Source organism: Panthera onca, chromosome X (genome assembly GCF_046562875.1).
Source record: "Panthera onca isolate mPanOnc1 chromosome X, mPanOnc1 haplotype 2, whole genome shotgun sequence".
NCBI classification, from domain to species: Eukaryota; Metazoa; Chordata; class Mammalia; order Carnivora; family Felidae; genus Panthera; species Panthera onca.
This window is the reverse complement of record NC_138357.1, coordinates 57120403-57145297: the sequence shown is the minus strand read 5'-3', so window position 1 is coordinate 57145297 and position 24895 is coordinate 57120403. Positions and strand designations below refer to the sequence as shown.

At 35.2% G+C, this 24895-nt stretch overlaps 1 protein-coding gene across 1 annotated transcript in view; it reads left to right on the top strand.

The window, feature by feature from the left end:
• Positions 1–24895, top strand: part of DACH2 (dachshund family transcription factor 2) — an 845266-nt gene that overhangs the window by 559544 nt on the left and 260827 nt on the right. The window contains exon 4 of the mRNA XM_081792609.1: positions 14213–14344. Within this exon, the coding sequence (XP_081648735.1) occupies positions 14213–14344 (132 nt within the window). The remainder of the gene's footprint in view (positions 1–14212; positions 14345–24895) is intronic.

The window sequence follows — 24895 nt, the reverse complement described above, 5'->3', positions numbered from 1 at the left end:
AGTAACAGTGGCAAGAGTGGACATCCCTGTCTTGTTCCTGACCTGAGCAGGAATGCTCTCAGTTTTTCCCCATTGAGGATATTAGTGTTGGGTCGTTCATATATGGCTTTTACGATCTCGAGGTATGCTTCTTCTTCCAACCTTATCTTCTTGAGGGTTATTATCAAGAAAGGATGCTGTATTTTGTCAAATGCTTTCTCTGCATCTATTGAGAGGATCATATGGTTTGCATTCTTTTTTTTTTCTATTGATGTGATGAATCACACTAATTATTTTGTGTGTATTGAACGAGCCCTGCATCCCAGGTATAAATCCCACTTGGTCGTGGTGAATAATTTTTTTAATGTATTGTTGGAGCTGGTTGGCTAATATCTTGTTGAGGATTTTTTGCATCCATGTTCCCTATTCACCAGGGAAACTGGTGTATACTTATCCTTTTTAATGGGGTCTCTGTCTGGTTTTGCAATCAAGGTAATGCTGGCTTCATAGAAAGAGTTTGGAAGTTTTCCTTCCATTTCTATTTTTTGAAACACCTTCAAGAGAATAGGTGTTAAAATTAAACACACACACACACACACACACACACACACACAAAATCTAATAAATGATGCTTTATCCTAGATGTGTTTTGGTCTGGGTGTCAAAAGTGCTTTGACAGAGTAGAGAAAAAAAGAGGGGAAAAAAAGGAAATCATTTGAGAATTTGAAAAAAATAAGTACAGTGAAGTAGACTATCATGAGATGATGGGAGTAAAATTGAATTTGAAAAAAATTACACAAAATCAAAAAATATAGTAGAAAAAATTAAAGAAAAATATTTTTAATAAAACTTTAATAAATGAATTTTTTCTCTTTCTGTATTCAAGAAACTGAAAAGAAACTTAAAGGAGAAAAAAGAGAAAAGAAAAAAAAAGAAATCGTTTGAAAATTTGAAAAAAAAGTGAATACACTGTATTAGACTAAAATAAAAACATGTAAGTAAAATAGAATTTGAAAAAAGTGTACATGCAAGCAAAAAGTATGTTAAAAAGTTAAAAAAATATTTTCAATAGAAATTGAAAGTAAAAATGAAGTTTTTCTCTTTGTGTATTCAAGAAAAGAAGTAAAAAAGAGAAAAAAAGAGAGAAAATTGAATAGATAGACCTGCTTACAGATTGAAATAGGACTGAAATTACTTTGTTTTCCCCTAGAAGTCAGGCTATGTAGTTCTTTATGGTTCATAAACTAAGCAGGCGGTGAGACTTGTGTTCTTGAAGAGTCAGGTTGGCCCAGTTGTGACAGGGCTCAGTATAAGGGCTCCATTCTCCATTAGATGGCACTGCTAGCCTACTGGGGTGGAATGTTGTGGCACTTGCAGGTGCGTATGCACATGCGCAGAAACGGTGAAAATGGCATCACCCAGCTACCCAGTCTCTAGTATCATAACTCTCTTCTTTCCGATCACCAATCGTGCACCCCTCGTCTGTATTCAGCTTTTGTCAACTCTGTGCTTCTTCACTGTCCATGACCAAGCCCAAGGCAGTACCTTTCTCCTGCATTTTGTCACAGATGCAGCTGTTTTCCCTGGTCCCTAACTTCTGAAGGATGGTGGCTTTGAGCCATTCTGCCCCTCTGTGGGATGGTCTCACCAAGCAATGGCCGAATGCTGGCTGCACCCAGGAATGCTTGCAGGACCCTGCTGCTGCTGGTTCCTTGAGACTGTGGCCAGGTGCCAGCTTGCCCCAGAAAAGTTCGCAAGATAGTGTAGCAGTGGCTTTTCAGGGATTATGGAAAATCACAACACACATCTGGCACCAGGCTTCACCCTTAACAACTTTGTTCCAGCACCAGTGAATGTGGCCATTTTCTGGGGTCTGCTGGGACCAGGTGGCTTCAACAGTCTCCACCAAATGTCCTTCCAGCAGTGGAACCGCTTTTCCCCATGTGGCCCAAGAACCTTCTTGACCCCACTCTGTTCCTGGGGATTCACCCTTCCCACCAGAGCACCTCCAGGTATCAAGCTGCCGAGTTGCAGATTTTGCACTCCCCGTTTACAGTCTTAATGTAATTTAAACCCTCTCCTTTCTCCTTTCTCCCTTTTTAGTTTAAATCCCTGTGGCTGTTTCCAGTTTTCCACTTTCTCTCCAGCTGCTTTTGAGAAGGGGTGTTTTTCCTGTATTCTCCCCCCTGACCCCAGTCTCCATCTTCTCTCCACCTGCAAAAGCGGCTCCCTGCCCACTGCCGGCTTCTCTCTCCCCAAGTTCACCTCTCCACGCCATGTACCTGCTGAATTCTGTGGTTCAGGTTGTGCAGATTGTTGTGTTAATCCTCCAGTCAGTTTTCTAGGTGTGTAGGATGGTTTAGTGTTGGTCTGGCTGTGTTTCATGGATGCGAGACACACAAAAATCTTCCATGCTGTTCTGCCATCGTCCATATTTAATTGTATTAGACAATGCCAAACTGTTATCCTAAGTGGTTGTATCATTTTGAATTCCCATGACAATGACCTAAAGTTCCATTTGATTCATATTATGGTCAGAAATTGATATTGTTGGTTTTTTTAAAGAAATTTATTTTAGTCTTTCCAATGTTGTTATCTAATTATTATTGATTTGCATTTTCTGAATGACTATGGATACTGAGCATCTTTTTATGTACTTTTTGCCATATTTATATATTTGGTTAACTGTCTTCTAGAGCTTTTGTCATTTGCTATTGGGTTAATTTTTCTCATTATTCAGTTTATGTATTCTTGATATAATTCCTTCATCAGATATGTCATTTTCAAATATTTTATGTAAGTTTTTGAGTTCTCTTTTCATATTTTCACAGGGTTTTTATAAGAACCAATGTTTTAAATTTTGATGAAGCCCAACTTATCAATTTTTTTTAATTAAATGATTTTTTTTCATTTTATCTAAGAAATATTTGCTTTATCCAAGGTCACATTATTTTATGCTATATGTTCTTCTAAAATATTTTATGTTTTGGGGGCACCTGGGTGGCTCAGTTCGTTAATTGCCTGACTTCGGCCCAGGTCATGATCTCATGGCTTGTGAGTTTGAGCCCCACATCGGACTCTTTGATGACAGCTTGGAGCCTAAAGTCTGCTTCAGATTCTGTCTCCCTCTCTCTCTGCTCATCCCTCAGTGACACTATGTCTCTCTCTCAAAAATAAACATTAAAAGAATTCTTAAAAATTGTTATAGTTTTGTGTTTTACTATAGGTCTAGTATACAGTTGATCCTTGAACAATGTGGGGATTAAGGACACTGACCCCCTACACAATCCAAAATCTGTGTATAAATTTTGACTCCCCCCAAACTTAACTATTAATAGCATACTGTTGACCAGAAGCCTTACCAAGTAAACAACACATATTTTGTATATGTATTGTATATTGAATTTTTGTAATAAAGAAAACTAGAGAAAAGAAAATGTTAAGGAAATACACTACTGTACTGTATTTATCTAAATAAATCCTTGTATAAGTAAACATACACAGTTCAAACCCATGTTGGTCAAGGGTCTGCTAACTGTATTATTTGACTAGGGTGGTTATAACAAAGTACCACAAACTGGTTGGGTTAAACAACAGAAATTAATTTGTTCACAGTTCTGGTGGCTTAAGTCTAAAATCCAGGTGTCAGCACAGTTTACTCCTTTTGATGGTTATGAAGGAATGATTTATTCCATGCCTGCCTTCTTGGCTTATAGACAGCTTTCTATGTATGTCTTTGCACATATTCTTACCTTTATGCATGTCCTTGTGTCCAAATTATTCCGTTTTCGAAGCATACTAGTCATATTGGGTTAAAGCCCACCCTAATTGACCTCATTTAATCTTGATTATATCTATAAAGACCCCATATCCAAATAACTTAATATTTTAAAGTACTGAATATTAGGACTTCAACATATGAATTTGTGGTTGGCACAGTTCAACATATAACACTCCTTCTTCTGCTCCCCTGAATTCATGTCCTTCTCACACGGAAAGTACATTTTCCCTATCCAAATATCCCCAAAGTCTTAACACATTTCAACATCAACTGTAAATCTAATACCTTATCTAAATCCATCTAAATTGGCTGTGGGTGAGATCTGGGAATGACTCATTCTGAGGCAAAATTCCTCTTCAGCTGTTACTCTGTGAAACAAGACAAGTTATTTGCTTCCAAAATAAAATGGTGAGACAGGGTAATGTAAAAGTGAGATATCAGAAGGAATAAAGGGGTCAATGGGTAACAAGCAAATCAGAAACCTAACACGAGAAATTTAAGTAAATTTTAAGTCTTGAGAATAATGTTTTTTGGCTCCATGCTTTGTCTTCTGTGCCCACCAGATGGCAAGCCCACCCCTTTTTCCTGGATAGTGGCCTCACATCCTCAGCCTGTACCTTCTTGGCATGAGGTTGCATTGGCAGTTTCACCAGGCTCTGCATCTGTGACTCTGTCCTCAAAGTCATTCTTCCTTTATTTTGTACCGTCTCTGTTTTCTTCAATTGAGGCTGTAATTTTTTTTCATGGTTTAACATTCTCAAAAACTTTGCTATCCTTTCTTGCAATTCATGAAATCCAAGCCATCAAACAAAATGTTCCTCCTCCACATATCTCTCCTATATAACCAAATTTCTATTCATTACTTTTGCTAAGATGGTGTATTGGATCCACAAGTCATAGGCCTATTCTCTTTAGCACACAGCTGTCCAACCATGCAATTGGCTTCATTTCTAGAGATACTCTCTGGTTAGGCTGAGAATTTTCCAGATCTTCAAGTTCTGGTTCCTATTTGCTCAATAATTCCACCTTTAATTTACATTTGTCATCTCTCATTTAACTATAAGTAGCAAGAAAAAACAAGGCTGCACCTTTAGCACTTTTGTTTAGTAATCTCAACTAAATAACCCAAGTTCATTGCTTACAACTTCTTTTCATCCAATAGAATATAATTCAAAGGAGTTCTCTGCTACTCTATAATAAGGATCACATTTCCTCCCATTTCCAATAACATCTTCCTCATTTTCATTTGTGATCTTACCAGAAACATTTTTAAAACTCATATTTAAAATATTCTGTTTATGGCAAAATATGTACTCTTTAAGATGATAGAATCTTTTTAACTATCCTCTCTTCTTTTTGAACTTTTACCAGAGTAACTTCCAACATTTATACTTCAACCAACAGTCCCTTCACAGCAATCTAGGCTCTTTCTAATATGCGTTGTGAATTTTTTTCAGCCTCTTGTCATAACCTAATTACAAAGCCACTTCTGTATTTTTATATGTTTGTTACAGCAGAGCTCCACATCCAGGTACGAAGGTCTATGTAAATTTGCTATAGCTTCCATAACAAGTACTACAGACTAAGCAGCTTAAACAACCCAGATGTACTATCTTACATTTCTGAAGGCTAGAAATAAGAATCAAGGTTCTGGCATGAAAAGATACCCAAAATTGCTGATAATCAAGGAAATTCAAATGAAAACCACAATAAAATATCATCTTAAGCCTGTCAGAATGACTAAAATCCAAAAACACAAAAAAAGGAGCAAGTGTTGGAGAGGATGTGGTAAAAAAGGAACCCTCATGCAGTATTGATAGGAATGTAAGTTGATACAGTCACTGTGGAAAACAGAATGGAGGTTATTCAAAAAAGTTAAAAATAGAAATACCATATTATTCAAAAATTACACTATTGGGTATTTACCCAAAGAAAATGAAAACACTAACTCAAAAAGATACATGGACCCTCTTTTTTTGTATCAATTTTTAATTTACATTATAGTTAGTTAACATATAGTGTAATACTGGTTTCAGGATTATAAATTAGTGATTCATCACTTGCATATAATACCCAGGGCACATCGCAACTGCCCTCCTAAACATCAATTACCCATTTAGCCCATCCCCTGCCTACCCCCCCTCCATCAACCACTAGTTTTTTCTCTATAGGTAAGAGTTTCTTATGGTTTTCCTACCTTTTTTATTCCCTTCCCACATGTTTATCTGTTTTGTCTCTTAAATTCCACATATGAGTGAAATCATATGGCATTGGTCTTTCTCTGACTTATTTAGCTTAGCATAATACATTCTAGCTCCATCCATGTGTATGCAAATTTCAAGATTTAATTCTTTTTGGTGGCTGAGTAATATTTCAGTGTGTGTGTGTGTGTGTGTGTGTGTATACACACATGTATATACATACATACACACCACTTCTTCTCTATCCATTCATTGGTTGATGGATATTTAAGCTCTTTCCATAATTTGACTATTGCTGATAATGCTGGTATAAACAATGGTATGCATGTGCCCCTTCAAATCAGTGTGTTTGTATCCTCGAGTAAAAACCTAGTAGTGCAAGCACTGGGTTGTAGGGTAGGTTTATCTTTAACTGTTTTCCACAGGGGCTGCACCACTTTGCATTCCCACCAACAGTGTAAGAGGGTTCTCCTTTCTCTGCATCCATGACAATATATGTGTTTTCCTGTGTTGTTAATTTTAACCATTCTGACAGGTGTGAGATGGTGTTTCATTGTGGTTTTGATTTGTATTTTTCTAATGATGAGTGAGAATAGCATCTTTTCATGTGTCTGTTAGCCATCTGGATATCTTCTTTGGAAAAGTGCCTATTCATGTCTTTTGTCCATTTCTTCACTGGATTTTTTTTGGGGTGTTGAACTTGATAAGTTCTTTGTAGATATTGAATACTAACCCTTTAGCAGATATGTCATTTGAAAATACCTTCTACCATTCTGGAGGTAGCTTTTTAGTTTTGGCGATTGTTTCCTTCCCTGTGTAGAAGCTTTTTTTGATGAAGTTTCAAAAGTTCATTTTTGCTTTTGTTTTCCTTTCCTCCAGCTACGTGTCTAGTAAGAAGTTGCTCTGGCCAATGTCAGAGAGGTTGCTGCCTGTGATCTTTTAGGATTTTAATGGTTTCCTGTGTCACATTTAGGTCTTTCATTTATTTTGAATTTATTTTTGTGTATGGTGTAAGGAAGTGGTCCAGTTTTATTCTTCTTCATGTTGCTTTCCAGTTTTCCCAACACCATTTGTTGAAGAGACTTTCTTTTTTCCATTGGGTATTCTTTTCTGCTTTATCAAAGATTAATTGATCATACAGTTGTGGGTTCATTTCTGGGTTTTTTTATTCTGTCCCATTTATCTATGTGTCCATTTTTGCACAAGTACTATACTGCCTTGATGACTAGTGCTTTGTAACATACCTTAAAGTCTGTAATTTTGATGCCTCCAGGTTTGCTTTTATTTTTCAAGATTGCTTTAGATATTTGGGGACTTTTGTAGTTCCATACAAGTTTTAGGATTGTTTTAGCTCTGTTCAAAACACTGGTGGTATTTTGATGGGGATTGCATTAAATATGTGGGTTGTTTTGGATAGTATAGACAAATTCAACAGTTATTTTTCTTCTCATCCACGAGCATGGAATGTTTTTCCATTTCTTTGTGTCCTCTTCAATTTCTTTAGTCAGTGTTTTATAGCTTTCAGAATATAGGTCTTCAACCTCTTTGGGTGGGTTTATTCCTAAGTATCTTAAGGTTTTTCGTGCAATTGTAAATGAGATTGATTCCTTGATTTCTCTTTATATTGCTTCCTTGTTGGTGTATAAAATTGCCACAGATTTCTCTACGTTAAATTTGTATCCTGCAAATTTGCTGAATTGTGTACCACCTCTAGCAGTATTTTGGTGGAGTCTTTTTTTTCTTCCCCTCCCCCATGGTCTTCTGTTAAATTTCTCAGGATCCACATATGAGTCAAAACATATGGTATCTGTCTTTCTCTGTATGACTTATTTCACTTAGCATAACACTCTCTAGTTCCATCCACGTTGCTACAAAAGGTCATATTTCATTCTTTCTCATTGCCAAGTAGTATTCCATTGTGTATATAAACCACAATTTCCTTATCCATTCATCTGATGAATGAATATACTTCAATTTAAAAACAGAACATTTCTTTCATATCCTTCCTTATCCCTGCTGAGTCCAGTAAAAATAAATTCACACAGAATATTTACCTGGGAATGTAGTCTGTTTTCCAGGAATACATGGTAGAAGATAAAATATTACATAGGTCAGTTACTCAACTCTAAACATAGATATTCCAATACAGTGGATGTGGCTTTCTCAAAACATTTTTACAGAAAATTATTTTGTGCCTTCAGGTGGTAGAGTTCTTAAAAGACTGAATCAACAGGCATTTAAATATTTCATCTTCTCTTCCTTATTTTACAAGAATATTTTCAATATCCTGGTTATATTTAATGATCAAACTTCTTTACAAGGACTGACAAAAATTTTCCAATTGAAAGGAATTCACTTTAAATTATCATACACATTTTCATAGAAAATTATAAATCGATATGAAGAGCTGGACTATATGGGAGAAAATGCATGATACGAAGTGTGAGATTTAAAAAGCTAAAACTGTGCAGCCACTATGGAAAGCAATATGGAGGTTCCTCAAAAAATTAAAAATAGAATTACCATATGTTTCAGTAACTCCATTACTGGGTACATACACAGAGAATACAAAAACACTAATTTGAAAAGATATATGCACACATATATGTATTGCAGCATTATTTACACTAGGAAAAATATGGAAGTAACCCAACTGTCCATTGATAGATAAATGGATAAAGAAGATGTGATATGGATTATTAATCAGCCATAAAAAAATAAAATTTTGCCATGTGCAACAACATAGATTGGTCTACATGGCATTATGCTAAGTTAAATAAGTCAGAGTAAGACAAATTCAATATGATTTCACTTATGTGGAATTTAATAAACATAAAAAATTTAAAAAATGTGAACAAAGACAAAAAACAGAGACATATAGAACAAACTGGTGGTTTCTGGAGGGGAGGAGGTTGGAGGGATCAGTGAAATAAGTGAAGGGGATTAAGAATACACTTATGATAAGCATTGAGTAATGTATACAATTGATGATTAAGAATACACTTATGATAAGCATTGAGTAATGTATACAATTGATGAATCACTATATAGTACACCTGAAACTAATATAACACTGTACATTAATTATACTGGAGTTTTAAAATAAATAAAACTACAAAAAAATAAAGTGTGTTTCTTCTACACAATAAAAGCATTTTTATTTTTATTTTTTAATATGAAAAGTATTGTCAAATTGGTTTCCATACAACACCCAGTGATCATCCCAACAGGTGCCCTCCTCAATACCCATCACCCACACTCCCCGCCCTCCCACCCCCCATCAACCTTCAGATTGTTCTCAGTTTTTAAGAGTCTCTTATGGTTTGGCTCCCTCTGTCTCTAACTTTTTTTCCCCCTTCCCCTCCATTTTTAAAATTAAAAGCCAGAACTGAACCTAAGTCATGATGAGAGATGATTCTGTATACATTAAAAATGACCTAACAGACGTTGTAAGTAAAATTAAAAACATGAAGGAAGACAACTTCAGTGGAAAATTCCATGTGGATTCTATAAATGAGCAAATATAAATACCTTTTCCCTAAAATTGCCAAAACTTTTCATTTTAAAATGTATATATTTCTAAATAACTGGAGTAGAATTGAGAGTTAGATGAAACATAAGTTAGTTAGGTATGAGAAATCGAATAGTAAAGTACAGAATGTTGAAACTACTTATGAAAAATCTGGAACTCCAAATATTGCCTTTTAATTTTGCATAATATCATCTACACACGTATTTGGCTATTTAAAGATCAATATTAATAATAGTTTACATCTATATACAGTTTACGTAAAACATATTTAATATATAATATCAATTAAACATCAGAAAATTTCTACAAAGTAGTTCAAACTAGGCTTGGATCATTGAAATAAGTATATATATTACACTATGTACAAGACACATTTATTTTATATCTATACGATATTATATATCATAGATAAAAACAAACAGAAACACAGAATAGTTTTTACATAACGGTGACTACTGCATTTTTCTATTTTATTCAAAATTAACAAAATAGAGTAGTATATTTGGCACTGAATCAACAAAATAACGCTCATTGAGCTCATATATTGTTTCTGGCTATATGATAGTTTCTCTAATACACATTATCTAAATTAGTTTTCCCAGTAATTCTAAAGGAATTGAAAGTTGTCTCATTTGGCAGATAGGGAAAGTGAAATAAGTAGAAGTTAATATCTTGGGCCATTCACATAAGTAATGGTGGAACCAGAGTTCAAGGCAAAAGTTTTCATTATAAGCTAATGTTTTAATACACTAGCTTACTTCAGGATACAATGTTTCAAACTATATTTTTTAAGTAAAAAACAATTCCTGATTCTGTTTTAAGAAATTACATTTTTAAAATAATACTCGTATTTGAGATGTTTTTGATGACAGGAAAGGTACTTTTTATAATGATATTTGGTTACTTTATGTGTGCTTAACATTTGCCATGTGAGGGCTGATACAAATGTTACCAATATTTGTAGAAAATAAACGATTATTCGTGTTTGCAAAAACAAACTTATTTTTTAAGCTTTTATTTAAATTCTAGTTAGTTAACATACAGTGTAATATGACTTTCAGAAGTACCATACAGTGATTCAATACTTCCATAAAGCACCCTGTGCTTCACAAGTGCACTCCTTAATCCCCATCACCAATTTAACCCATGTCCCCACCCACTTCCCTTCTGGTAACCATTAGTTTCTTCTCTATAGTTAAGAGTCTGTTTTTTGGTTTACTTCTTTCTATTTTTTTTCCTTTTGCTTGTTTGTTTTGTTTATTAAATTCCATATATGAGTGAAATTAAATTTTGTCTTTCTCTGAGCAACTTGTTAGCAAAATACTTAGTTTAATACTCTTAGCATAATACTCTAACTCCATCTATGTTGTAAATGGCAGGACTTCATTCTTTTTTAAGGGTGAGTAATATTCCATTGTATAAATATGCCAAAACTTCTTTATCCATTCATCAATAAATAGTTTGGCTATTGTAGATAATGCTGCTATAAACATTGGAGTGCAAGTATCCCCTTGAATTAGTATTTTTGTATTTTGAGGTAAATACATAGTAGTTCAATTGCTGAATTATAGGATAATTATTTTTAACTTTTTGGGGAACCTCCATACTCTTTTCCAGAGTGGTTGCACCAGTTGCATTACCATCAACAGTGAAGAGGGTTCTCCTTTCTCCACATCCTCATCAACACCTGTTGTTTTCTGTGTTACTGATTTTAGTCATTCTGATAGGTGTGAGAAAATATCTCATTGTAGTTTTGATTTGCATTTCCCTGTTGATGAGTGATGTTGAGCATCTTTTCATGTGTCTGTTGGTCATCTGTATGTCTTCTTTGGAAAAATGTCTATTCATGTTTTCTTCTCATTTTTTGATTGGATTATTTGGGGGGGGTGTTGAGTTTTACCAATCAAGAAAATTAAAAGGCAAGCTACAGAATGGGAGAAGATATTTGCAAATTACATATTCAATGAAAAGTTAGTATCCAAAATACATACTTTTCTTAATGTCCCCAATATCATATTTTTCCTTTTTCTATTTTTTACATGTTTATTTATTTTTGAGAAAGAGCAAGTGGGGGAGGGGCAGCAAGAGAGGGTGACGTAGAATCTGAAGCAGGCTCTGTGTGGTCAGCACAGAGCTCAACATGAGGCTTAAACTCACAAAGTGTGAGATCATGACCTGAGCTGAAATCAAAAGTCAGTCGCTTAACTGACTGACCCATCCAGGCACCCCCTCCTTTTTCTATTGTTTTGAATATAATTTCCGGAATCATTCTTCAAAATCTGAGTACAATATTAGAAATAAAGTCTATTACATATTAAGCTTGCTTGATTTTTTTAAAATATGAAATTTATTGTCAAATTGGTCTCCATACAACACCCAGTGCTCATCCCAACAGGTGCCCTCCTCAATGCCCTCCTACCCCACATCAGGGATAAATGGTCTTAGAGCCCATTGTTATGGGATTACTCTTCCCCATATGAGCTCTTTGGTGTGAGGGCTCATTGCCCTCTCTGTGCAGGCAGCTCCATTGCTTTTCTGGGTAACCTCCCTCCATATTTCTGACCTTCATAACATTTCATATGCAATCTCTTTTCTCTATTTAGTTGTGGAGTTTGATCTATTATCCTCTGGATTGACTTGGATGTGGATGATATCTAGTTGTAACATGGGATGGGGTCAGCTCAAGGGTGTCCTACTTTGCCATCTTCCCAATCTATTTCGTCATTAGCTGTTGTTTGAGATACTTCAGTACTTTAGCAAATATATCCAGGTCCCATCAGGAAAGTTGAATTTTGCTTTATATCTCCCTCTAAATACTTGACCTATGACACTTAACTGTGAGACTATTTCCTCATCCTCAAAAGGAAGAGATTGAACTAGGTAATTCTGAAATGTCTTTGTAATGTTAGCATATTTTGATTCTTTACTACCTTAATATTATTTTCTGAATTTGTTTGCTGATATTGTTTTCAATGATATCATACAGATAACATTTGGTTGAAAAAATGCATAGATATTGGAACTTTCTATCTTTTCTATGAATTAAAAATATGTGGGAACTCTTGCTCATTAATTGTCTTAGTGTCATTGCATAAGACACATTTTATCTGGAATTCTGCCTATAACATATTTTGCTGACTTTTGTTTTTCACAATACAAATCTATATATTGTTCACAAAAATCTACTACTTGCACTACCAATAATTAAACAACAAATAATTTAATAATTGTCATACTCAGGATGCAGTCTGGATTAATAGAGTAGTTGATGTAAATTCTGGACACTTTTCCTGATACGTCTTGGGTTATGAGGCACTCAGCCCTGGCAGTCCTTTGGTTTATTTAAATCATTCCCATCATATTTTCATCCTAGAGTTACCCTTTGATGGTGGGCAGGTCATTGAGGGTCTGGAATTCTGTAAAGCTAAATATGGCAAGAAAATCTCTGGGATCACCTATATAATGTACAAATGTATATCTTCAATTCTGAAACTAAAGCAATTTCTTTCAGATTATTTCTTTGCCATAATTTATAGATGGGCTAATGTAGTGAAATGTTCACTTCATTTGGAGTTTTCCATGCATTGTAAAGAGTACAGGATGGCAAAATAGAAACTTATTGATTATCCCAATACCTAACACAGTTAGATATTATAGGCTTTACTTACTTCCCCTTACACCTTTCATAAGGGTAAACCCTACCCTTTAGAATAAGATTCTTGTGATGATGGCAGTGATTTTCTTTTTACCACAACTAATATATGTCTTATTTTCCTTGATTTGTATTTGCATGGGAGAATAGATTTAATTGAATTCCAAAAGGCTGTGTTTTAGTTTTTTAATTTTTTCAAAATTTTATTTAAATTCTAGTTAATATGCATATGCCTGCAATACACACTGTGTTTTAAATTGGCTAGTTTTTTTTTTCCTTTTTGGCCCATGGCACCAGTGCACCAATAGATGGTTAGGAATTTAGGCAGTATATACAAATAATTAAGTTGAATTCAGTAGATATTTTGGAGGACATTACTGGAGTATGGCTTGTTCCATTTTTAGTATACATTTTCCTATATGTCTTTATGATACTGCCTGGTATAGACTTCCTAGGAGAAACAGTTTCAAGTTTAAGCACTCAAATTTTCTCTTTGAGTTTTTTATTTCTACCTATTTATACCATTATACAGAGTTTTAAAAAATAATTGCTTCATATCAATACAAAAGAATGTAATTATACTACAGGGGGTGGTATACATTCAGAGGTTTCATGCCATGTTTTCATTTATTTGGTCTCTCAATGTAAAAGCATAAGGAAGGTAAAAGGTAGAAAGAGAATCTGAAATAATCCTCCCCCATCTTTCCCCCTCACTTCTAAGATAATTCTCACAGCCAAGTCAGTTCATCCTTTAGCAGAAGTCCCTACAGTAATACTCACTGGAAAGTATTTTCATCAAGTATTTCACAGATTTTCTTCTGACAATATTATTTTAGATGGAATTTAATATACATTTAATGATTTTTTTTGAGTTTTAAACTGTCCATTGTAAGATGTAGTAATAACAGGAGTTGAAAATTACTTTGCTAAAGGATATTATTCATAAATTAAACATGGGTTTTCTTTTGGCTTGTGCTATGCAGAACAGACCAGTTAAACAAATGTATACAGCCTTCAGTTACATTAAGAAATAGTCCCCATTATAAAAGGAATGGTTCTGATTTTAGGTATAACAGCTGCAGCAATGGCTGAGACAATGAAGCTGCAGAAGATGAAGCTTACGGCAATGAACACTCTTCAGGGAAATGGAAACCAAAATGGGACTGAATCAGAGCCTGATGATCTTAATTCTAATACAGGTGAGTGTCTTCAGGATTACAAGGCAGGTGAGTCTTGCTAAAATATTCTGAGATTGGAGAGAGGAGGGATGAGGGAGAGAAGAGAGAATCACTTGTATATGTTGATTAAAAGCAGTTACTGCAGAAGAATGCTTAGCCCTCCCTCTAGTACAGCGAAACTAGAAAACCATTACAGGTTATAATTACATTCCAGGAAACATTCAGTTATCTTCATTTTTTTGGTAGTGGAATTAATTGCTAATTTTTATAGTGCTATTTTACCTTCTGCCTGTGAAAGGATGTTCCCTTCAGTTTCAGCCTATGCTTCTTACTTCAGCTTTCTCTAAACAATCTGCCACTTAGAGGCATGTCTGAGAATCCACCTTGGCTCAGCTGCAGTCACTTTAGGTGGAGTGCCACCTCCTTAGCTAAGTAAAGGTGCTGGCATACTTAAGTCATTGGAAGGGGCTAAGGAAAAGAGGTAGAACAAGTAGAAAACAAAGAAAAAAAGGAAGGAATAGAACAGAAAGAGGCCTGTGGAGTGGAATATACCCTCTCTTCTTGCTATTTGTTTTTCCTCCTTTACCATGTGATAATTGTACTTCGGTTTTGATCATAAGACCACCCCTCAGATCTCTTTTGGAAGTAACTTGGATTTTAACTATCAACATGCATTAACGGATGCATAAATAAATGAAAAAGTTTTAATTTTAGTGGAAAATGAGAAAGGGCAACCAAAAATGGTCTTAGGAGCCATAGGTTTCCAAACTAACTCTGCAGCTAAATTCAATGTAATGTGATAGACATATTGGTAGCAGTATTATCTCTGTTCTTTTAGGCTCCTAAAAGTGTAAGCATGGTTGAGTCTTATCTTGGAGGGGAAAAATGTTAATTAAAGAGGGAAATAATTGACTCAGATCAGTAGGATAAACTACCTTGACTTTAATATAGCACAGCTCTACTCATCTAAAATTGAAATGATCATGGCGAACTATAGAGTGGGAGTTGTTCTTCAACCAGTTCTCACATTCAGGAATCAATGGAAAAAAATGCATTCTTTTACTGAATTTGTTTTAGCTGGAAGCAACACATAGATAATACTAAAATTAAAACTAAACAAAGAACAACAACACTAAGGAGTTACCAGTTATTAGGTACTAAGTATCTCCCATGTTTCTTCTTTAGTTCCAAACATTTTTTATGTAGATATAATTAGAATATAACATTGTGTACGCTTAAAGTGCACAGTGTGTTGGTTTCTTATACTTATATATTGCAATATAATTAAATGATAGTGTTAACTAACACCTCCATCACGTCACATTATTTTTTGTGTGTGTGGTGAGAAACGGTAAGATCTAGTATCTTAGCAACTTTCAAGTGTATAATACAGTATAGTTAACTATAATCTCAGTGTTGTGCAGAATTTATTCATCTATCTTTTGTGTTACTTAATTCTTACCAAATTTCCAGAAGGAAAAGCATTTTCAATACTCCCATATGCAGATCAGGAAACACAGGCACAGTATGTTTCAGCTTTACTCATACTCAGGAAGATAGAAACTAGCAGAGCTATGTTTCAGTCTCCTGTCTGGTTAAGTCCAAAGTCTGCTTTATTCACATTATTCCTCATCTTTAATGCTGTTTTGTAGCAGATATTTTATTTTATCATTTTTTTCAGATAAAAGTTGTTTTTATGATGAGGAGACACTGATAAACTGATAATCAGTTTACTAATCCTAACACCTCTTACCTCATACTAGCTTTCAAATCTTACATTGTCTTACAAGTGACCAACATTTGACAGGAAATATCTTCTATATAAAGATTTTTGTACCAATAAAAATTACTGGGAGTTCAAGCAGTAATTTCTTCCATGCTTTTCTTAGGTATACCAGTTTATGAAAAATATTTTGGACAAAAATTTTATGTTGTTCCTTTTATAACAAGATAACAAAAATATTTTGAGAAATATACTGGTAACCTAATTTCTGAATTGATAAGTAGTTAATTTTCCTGACTAAATATAATGTGGCCTACCTCCAAATATCTGTCATTGTGATAAAACAAAGTATTAGGTTCCCATTTATGTATAATGTTATACTTGGAGCTATAGAAATGGAATTAGAGTAGTCACTGTGTTTGACCATGCAGAGATTGAAATCTATCTGTATCTTGACGTAATGAAGGTAAGTAGATATAAAAAATAATGATAATGATAATGATGGTGATGGTGATGATGATGATGATGATGATGATGATAGATATTTAAATGAAGAAGTCCCTGAGAATTTCTAAGTCTATAAATGAGCACTGCTGCCATGTGCATACCTGAACACTAGATTCTGTTATCAAGAGGGATCCCCATGGTCATAACTTACCCATATAGGGGGAAGGGAGAGCAGGAGGACTTCAGCAGTATTTGCCACTGAGGACTACAGCAGCTCTCTTTGTCACCACAGACACCCACAGATTTGTCTGACAAACAACCTCACATTCACTTCAAAAGGTAACCTCACCTGATGGAATTTCACAAAATCAACACTGCCCTGCCCTCCTCATTCCTAGATCTGGAGCTGCCATTACACTCTCCTAAGGCCAAAGCTGCCACACCACAGCCAGCCAATGTCTTTGTAGCCACCTGCATGTGAAGGTCTTTTCCCACTGAAGTGAGTCCATAAGGTCTGAAAGAGCTGCCTATTGCCTCAAATGTGCAGACAGAAATGCAAACTCATATAGAACATGAAACATCGATAACTATCACCACCAAAGGAACAAAATAGTTTTTCACTGACCCCAAAGACATGGAGATCTATGACTTACCTGACAAATTTGACAAATCCAAATAATAATTACATAATAATTGTTTTATGAAAGCTGAATGAATTATAAGACACGATTAAGCAACTCAAGGAAATCAGTAAAACAATACATGAACAAAATGAAGAGTTCAACAAAGAGATAGAAATCAATAAGAGAATCTAGCAGATTCCAATCTGGAATTGAAAGATTCAATATCGGGCATGATCAATCAGAAGGAAGGAACTGTGAACTTGAAGATAGGTCGTTTGAAATTTTCCAGTCAGAGAAGAAACAGGAAAAAAGGGAACAAAGGAAAGAAAACCTACAGGATTTATAGAATTTCAGGATTTATTGTTTTTCTTGCACTGATAAATGCATCATTTGAGTCCCAGAGGGAGAAAAGAGAAAGAATGAGGGGGAAAGTTTATTTAAAGAAATAATGAATGAAAAAAAAAAATAAATCTAGGGAAAGAAATTAACATCCAGGTCAATGAAGCTCAAAAATCCTCGGGCTGCTGGGTGACTCAGCCAGTTAAGCATCCAACTCTTGATTTTGGCTCAAGTCATGATTTCACAGTTTGTGAGTTCAAGCCTCATTTCAGGCTCTGCTCTGGCAGTGCAGAGCCTGCTGAGGATTCTGTCTCCCTCTCTCTGAGCCTCCTCTGCTCACGCTCTCTCTCTTTCTCTTTTTCCCTCTCCCTCCCTCCCTCTTCCTCTCTCTCTCTTTTTCAAAAATAAACTTAAAAAATCCTTAAATATTATCGATCCAATGAAGACTACAATGAGACACGTTATAATCAGATTATCAGAGGTCAAGGACTGGGCAAGAATTTTGAAAGTAACAAGGGAAAAACAATTTGTTATATATGAAGAAATCATAAAATATAAGTGAATTTCTCAGCAGAAACTTTGCAGGACAGAACAGAATAGGATGATATATGTAAAGTACTAAAAACAAATTTCATGCCAAAAATACTGTAACTGGAAACATTGTATTTTAAAAAATAAAGAAGTATCCAACTATTTATTTCAGCTCATGTCATGATCTCACAGTTTGTGAGTTTGAGCTCCCCATATGACTCTGCACTGATGGTGTGGAGCTTGCTTGGGTGTCTCTCTCTCTCAGACCGTCACTCACTCTCTCTCTCTCTCTCCAGATAAATAAATAAATATTTAAAAATAAATAAAAACAAAAAATATAGAATAGTTTTTCCAAAATAAACAAAAACTGAGGGATTTCATCATCACCATTAGAATTGCCTTAAACACATGCTTAAGGGAGTTCCTAAAATTAAAATTAAAACACACTAAACATCAATTTTAAATTATAGAAATGCATAAATATCACTGGTAAAGCTAAATATATAAATGAAGATTAATGTACTACTGTAATGGTGCATAAATAATTTTTAAACCTAATATAAAATTAAATGATAAAAATTTGTTAATGAATACATGATATAAAAAGAAGCAAACTCTGACTACAGAAAGTGTGTGGGAAAGTAAAAGTGGAGAGTTTTTTATGTAATAGAAATTAAATTGATATTAACTTAAAATAAAAATTGAAAGTACATATTTTATACACACCTACTTTAAACAGAAAGTAAAAAGCTATGATAGATACACAAAAGATAAAGACAAAAGGATCAAAGAAAATCACTCATAAAACAACCCAACAAATATCAAAGAAAGGCGGCAAGAGAGGAAGAGAAGGATAAAACAAGTATAAAACAATAACAACAAAACTATTAACAAAATGGAAAGAGTAAGTCATTACCTATAAATAATTAATTAAATGTAAATGGGTTAAACTCACTAATTAAAAAGCACCAAGTGGCTGGAAGGATTAAAAAAAAAAAAAAAGATCCAGCCAAGTGGGATGTATTCTAGGTTTGCAAGTGTGGTTCAATATTAACACAACAATCAATGTGATATATCACATTAACAACCCTGGGTTTGGCATCAGCTGTTCATCCTTTATGGAAGAAGATGAGTGCTCAAAATTTGTAGACACCATGTTCCTTACCTAAATGGCCTATATGGCAGTGTGAGTTCCCTGTGGAAGAAGATCTGCACACAAAAATAGTTGTGTGCTTTGTAGAGCAGACCAGGATGCCTCTGATATCCTCAGCAGAGACAAATCCCCTCTGGCAAAGTACCAGATCCACCTTGTTAAAATTGTGCACCCCACCCACGATATTCAAGAGCAGGAGATGTAGTTGACCTTCCTAACACAGAGAAACAGATACAGAGAGTTAGACAAAATGATGTAGAGGAATATTTCTCAGATGGAAGAATAGGACAAAACCACAGCAAGAGATCTAAGTGATATGGAGGCAAATAATATGTCTGATAGAGAATTTAAAGTAATGATTATAAGAGGAGGGAAAGGGGAAGTGGCAAAGGAGTAGGAGGAATCTTGGTTCTTCTAGTCCCATGAACACAACAAGACAACAATCAAATAATTCTAAATACCCCAGAAATCAACCTGAAGACTGACGGAACAAACTCCATATCTACAGGGAGAGAAGAAATCACTTCAAAGAAGGTAGGAAGTATAGAGACATGGTTTCTGGGAGAAACATGTTACAAGTGCTGAGAAGGGGCAGGAGCTGTAGTCACAAATAAAGGTGCGATATAACAGAGCATACAGGGGAATGCACAAGGAGAATATTTCCCCAAAGCCATTAGCTGAGAAAAAGAGAAGAATTGATTTTCATGAGTTCTTGTAACCATCAGGGCTTAAAGAATGGAGTTTTTTTTTTTGTTTGTTTTTTAATTTTTTTTTAACGTTTATTTATTTTTGAGATGGAGAGAGACAGAGCATGAACAGGGGAGGGGCAGAGAGAGAGGGAGACACAGAATCTGAAATAGGTTCCAGGCTCTGAGCTGTCAGCACAGAGCCTGACGCGGGGCTCGAACTCACGGAGTGTGAGATCATGACCTGAGCTGAAGTCAGACGCTTAACCGACCAAGCCACCCAGGTGCCCCAAAGAATGGAGTTTTAAATGTTAGTGAGCCTGAGTGGCTCAGTTGGTTAAGCGTCCAACTGTTGATTTTGACACAGGTCATGATCTCACGGTTCGTGGGACTGAGTCCCATGTCAGGCTCTGCACTGACAGTGTGGCCTGCTCGGGATTCTCTCTCCTCCTCACTCTCTGCCCCTCCACCAATTATGATCTCTCTTTCTCTAAAAATAAATAAATAAGTTTAAAAAAATCAGTGGACTTTGCTTGGATACAACCCTGAGGACACTGCCTTATTCCTGGACAGAAAGCAGTCAAACAATCTGTGAGCAGATGGCATGGACACGGTGATATGAAGTAGGCCTGGGAAACATAAGGGGGAGACTATTCCTTCCGTTGAAGTGCATCCCTGAAAGGCAACATTCTAGAAGTCTCTCTGGGAACAAAGAAAGTGGTTAGCTTCATTTCCCTCCCTTGGCCCTCAACATATAGACAGAGCCACAGACTTGAACCAATGCAGTGCCCTCAGTGGCTGCCTAACTTGTTTAGATCAAGTACCACAATCTTTTCCTCTGGACAGAATTCCTCTATCAGTCAAGACTCCCTCAGGGGGCCTCTTCACAAGAAGACGAGCAGAAAACCCTGCCTAAACCGTGCCTCCTGACCAGATGTTCTTCAGGACTTCAGTTCTAGTGTAAGTAGTTCAGGATTCATTTCACAAGCATATCAGAGCACACCTAATTAAAACTCTCCACATTCTGGTCCAGGACCAAATATTTCCCACTGCAGTCAAAGAGAGTCTCTACAAACAATTGACTTGAAGGATGGAGCAGCCAAAACATAACAGCGGGGGGAATACAACACATACCAGAAATACTCCTTAAAGTGCCAGGCCCTAGAAATTATATGTCCTCCTCTTCACAAAACCATTACTCTCAGGAAAAGGAAACATAATGGGCTTTTCTGAGACAGAGAAGAAGACAGAGACTTAAACAAAATTCCAAGATGGAGGAATTCATCCCAAATGAAAGAAGAAGATAAGGTTGCAGTCAGAGATCTGAGCAAAACAGATATAAGTAACATACTTGATGAAGAATTTAAAGCAAAAATCATAAGGATACTCACTGGGCTTGAGAAAAGAATGGAGACTCAAGGGAATCCCATACCACAGTGATAAAACTGTTAAAAAAGAATAATTTAGGAATGAAAATGCAATAACAGTTTGAAAACAGGCTTGATGCAAAGACACAAGGCTGGAAGATGTGGTGGTATGAATAATTGTTATAGAAGATAAAATAATGGAAAATGATGAAGCTGGACAAAAGAAAGAAAAATCATGGAAGACAAGAATAGACTTAGGGAACTCAGTGATTCTATCAAATGTAATAGCATTTATGTTATAGGAGTTTCAGAGGAAGAAGAGAGAGACAAAGGGCCAGAAAATTTATGTGAGGAAATAAAAGCTGAAACGTCCCTAATCTGGAGAAGGAAACAGATCCAAATCCAGGAGGATCCAAAATCAACAAAAGTAGACCCACAGCATGGCATATTGTAATTAAATTTGCAAAATATAGTGATAAAGAAAAAGTCTTAAAAGCAACAAGACAAAAGAAGTCATTAACTTACAAGGTAAGGCACATAAGTCTAGCTGGAGATTTCTCAACAGAAACTTGGCAAGCAAGACAGGAGTGACATAATATATTAAAGTGATAAATAAGAAAAAATCTTCAGCCAAGAATGATCTATACAACAAGGTTATCATTCAGAACAGAAGGAGAGATAAAGGGTTTCCCAGACACACAAAAACTAAAGGAATTTGTGACCACTAAATAAGTCCTACAGAAATATTAAAGGGGACTCTAATTGGAAAGGAGAAACCAAAAGTGGAAAAAAAATAACAAAAGAACAGAGGAAATCTCCAGAAATAATGACAAAACATGTACTAAAATGGCACTAAAAACATCTATCAATAATTACTTTGAATTTAAATGGAATTACTGTTCCAATCAAAAGACACAGTGAATTGGAATGGGTCAAAAAAAAAAACCCAAGATGCAACTACATACTGCCCACAAGAGACTAATTTTAGACCTAAAAACACCTGCAGATTGAAAGTCAGGGGAAGAAGAAACATATACCATGAAAATGGACATCAAAAGAAAGCCAGAGTAGCAATATTTCTATCAGACAAAGTAGACTTCATTTTTTGAAGGTGGTGGGGGGACAAGTGAGTGAGGGACAGAGAGAGAGAGAGAGAGAGAGAGAGAGAGAGAGAGAGAGAAGCGGGTCTCACCTGAAGTGGGGCTCATGGTCACCCGATATGGGACTCAAACTCATGAACTGTGAGATCATGACATGAGCTGAAGTCAGATGCTTAACTGACAGAGCCACCCAGGCACCTTAGACTTTATTTTTTAAAGAAGTTTATTTACTTATTTTGAGAGAGAGAGAGAGAGGCAGAGACAGAGACAGAGACAGCGAATGAGTGGGGGAAGGGTAGAGAGAAAGATACAATCCCAAGCAGACTGCATGCTGTCAGCACAGAGGTGGGGCTGGATCCTAGGAACCGTGAGATCATGACCTGAGCCTAAGACAAGAGTCAGATGCTTGACCAACTCAGCCATCCAGGTGCCCCCAGACAAACTAGACTTTAAGCCAAAGACTACAACAAGAGATGAAGAAGGGCGTATCATAATTAGAGGGACTATCCAACAAGAAGATCTAACAATTGTAAATATTTTGCAACCAACATAGGAACAGACAAATGTATAAAACAATAACAAATATAAAGAGAACGATTGATAATAATACAGTTATCGTAGGGTACTTTAACTTTCCATTTACTTCAATGGACAGACCATCTAAACAGAAAATCAACAAGGAAATAATGGCTTTGAAGAACACACTGGACTAGATGTACTTAACAGATATATTCAGAACATTTCATTTTAAAGTAGCATAATACATATTCTTTTGAAGTGCACATAGGACTTCTCCATATTAGATCACATACTAGGTCACAAATGAGGCCTCAACAAGTAAAAATAGAGATTATATCATGCATATTTTTGACCACAATTCTATGTAACTTGATGTCAACTGCAAGAAAAAAATTAAAAGATCACACAAACATGGAGGCTACACACCATGCTATTAAACAATGAATGTGTCAACCAGGAAATAAAAGAAGAAATTTAAAAAATACATGTAAACAAATGAAAATGCAAACAAAGAGGTCCAAAACTTTTGGGATGCAGCAAGAGTTGTCCTAAGAAGGAGGTTTATAGCAATACAGACATATAGGAAATGGATAAATTCCTAGAAAAATATAAACTATGAAGACTGAAATAGGAAGAAATAGAGAACTTAAACAGACTGATAACCAGCAAAGAAATTTAATCAGTAATCAAAAATCACCCAAAAAATAAAGTCCATGGCCAGATGGCTTCAAAGGTGACTTCTACCAAACATTTAAAGAATTAATACCTATTCTTCTCAAAATTCAAAAAAAAAAAAAATAGCAAAGGAAGGAAACTTCCAAATTCATGTTCTGAAGCCACCATTACCCTGATAACAAAACCAGATAAAGACTGCTGAAAAAGAGAACTATAGGCCAATATCCCTGATGAATGTCTATGCAAATATTCTCAATAAAATACTAGCAAACAAAATCCAATATTACATTAAGAATAATTTCAAAATAGATGAAAACTAAAATGTAAGACTTGAAAAAAGAAAATATAAGAAAAAACCTTCTTAACATTGATCTGGGCAATAATTTTTTTGGTTATGACACCAAAAGCACCAGCAAAAAAAGTAAAAATAGACAAATGTGATTTCCCAAAACTAAAACGCTTCTATACAGCGAACAATCAACGGAGTGAAAAGGCAACCTATGGAGTGGGAGAAAATATATGTAAACTATATATTTAATGAGGGGTTAAAATTCAAAATATATAAGAAAATCAAACAATTCTATAGCCCAAAGAAACCCCAAATAATTCTGGTAAAAATGGACAATTTACCTGAATAGTCATTTCTCAAATGAAGACATGCAATCACCAACAGTTATTTGATATGGTGCCCTACTTCACTAATAATCACAGAAATGCAAGTCAAAACCACAAGATACCATCTCATACCTGTTAGAATTGCTATTATCAGAAAGACAAAAAGATGACAAATATTGGCAAGGTTTTGGAGAGAGGGAATTCTTGCACACTGTTGATAAGGCAAATTGGTACTACCATTATGGGAAAGAATATAGTGGTTCTTCAAAAAATTAAAAATAGAGCTACCTTATGATCTAGCAATCTCACTTATGGGTATATATCCAAAGAAAATGAAATCAGGACCTCAAGATAATATCTACATTTCTGTGTTCATTGCATTACTGTTCACAATAACCAAGATATGGAAGCAATTTAAATACCTTTCTAAAGATGAATAGATCAATAAAAGTGTGATATATACTGGAATATTATTCAGCTGTAAAAAATACAAATCCTTCTTTTTCCAACAACATAGATGAACCTGGAGGATGTTAAACTAACTGAAAAAAGCTAAATGCAGAAAGTCAAATACTACATGATCTCACTCACATGTGGATTCTAAAATAGTCAAACTCATGGAAGCAGAGAATAGCGGTTACCAGGAGTTGGAGGGTGGGAAAATGAAGAGATATCAGTCAAGGTATACAATATTTCAGTTATGCAAGATTAATAAGTTTTGGAGATCTAATGTACAACAATGTGAGTATAGTTAACAATACTGTATTATAGACTTGAAATTTGCTAAGATCTTA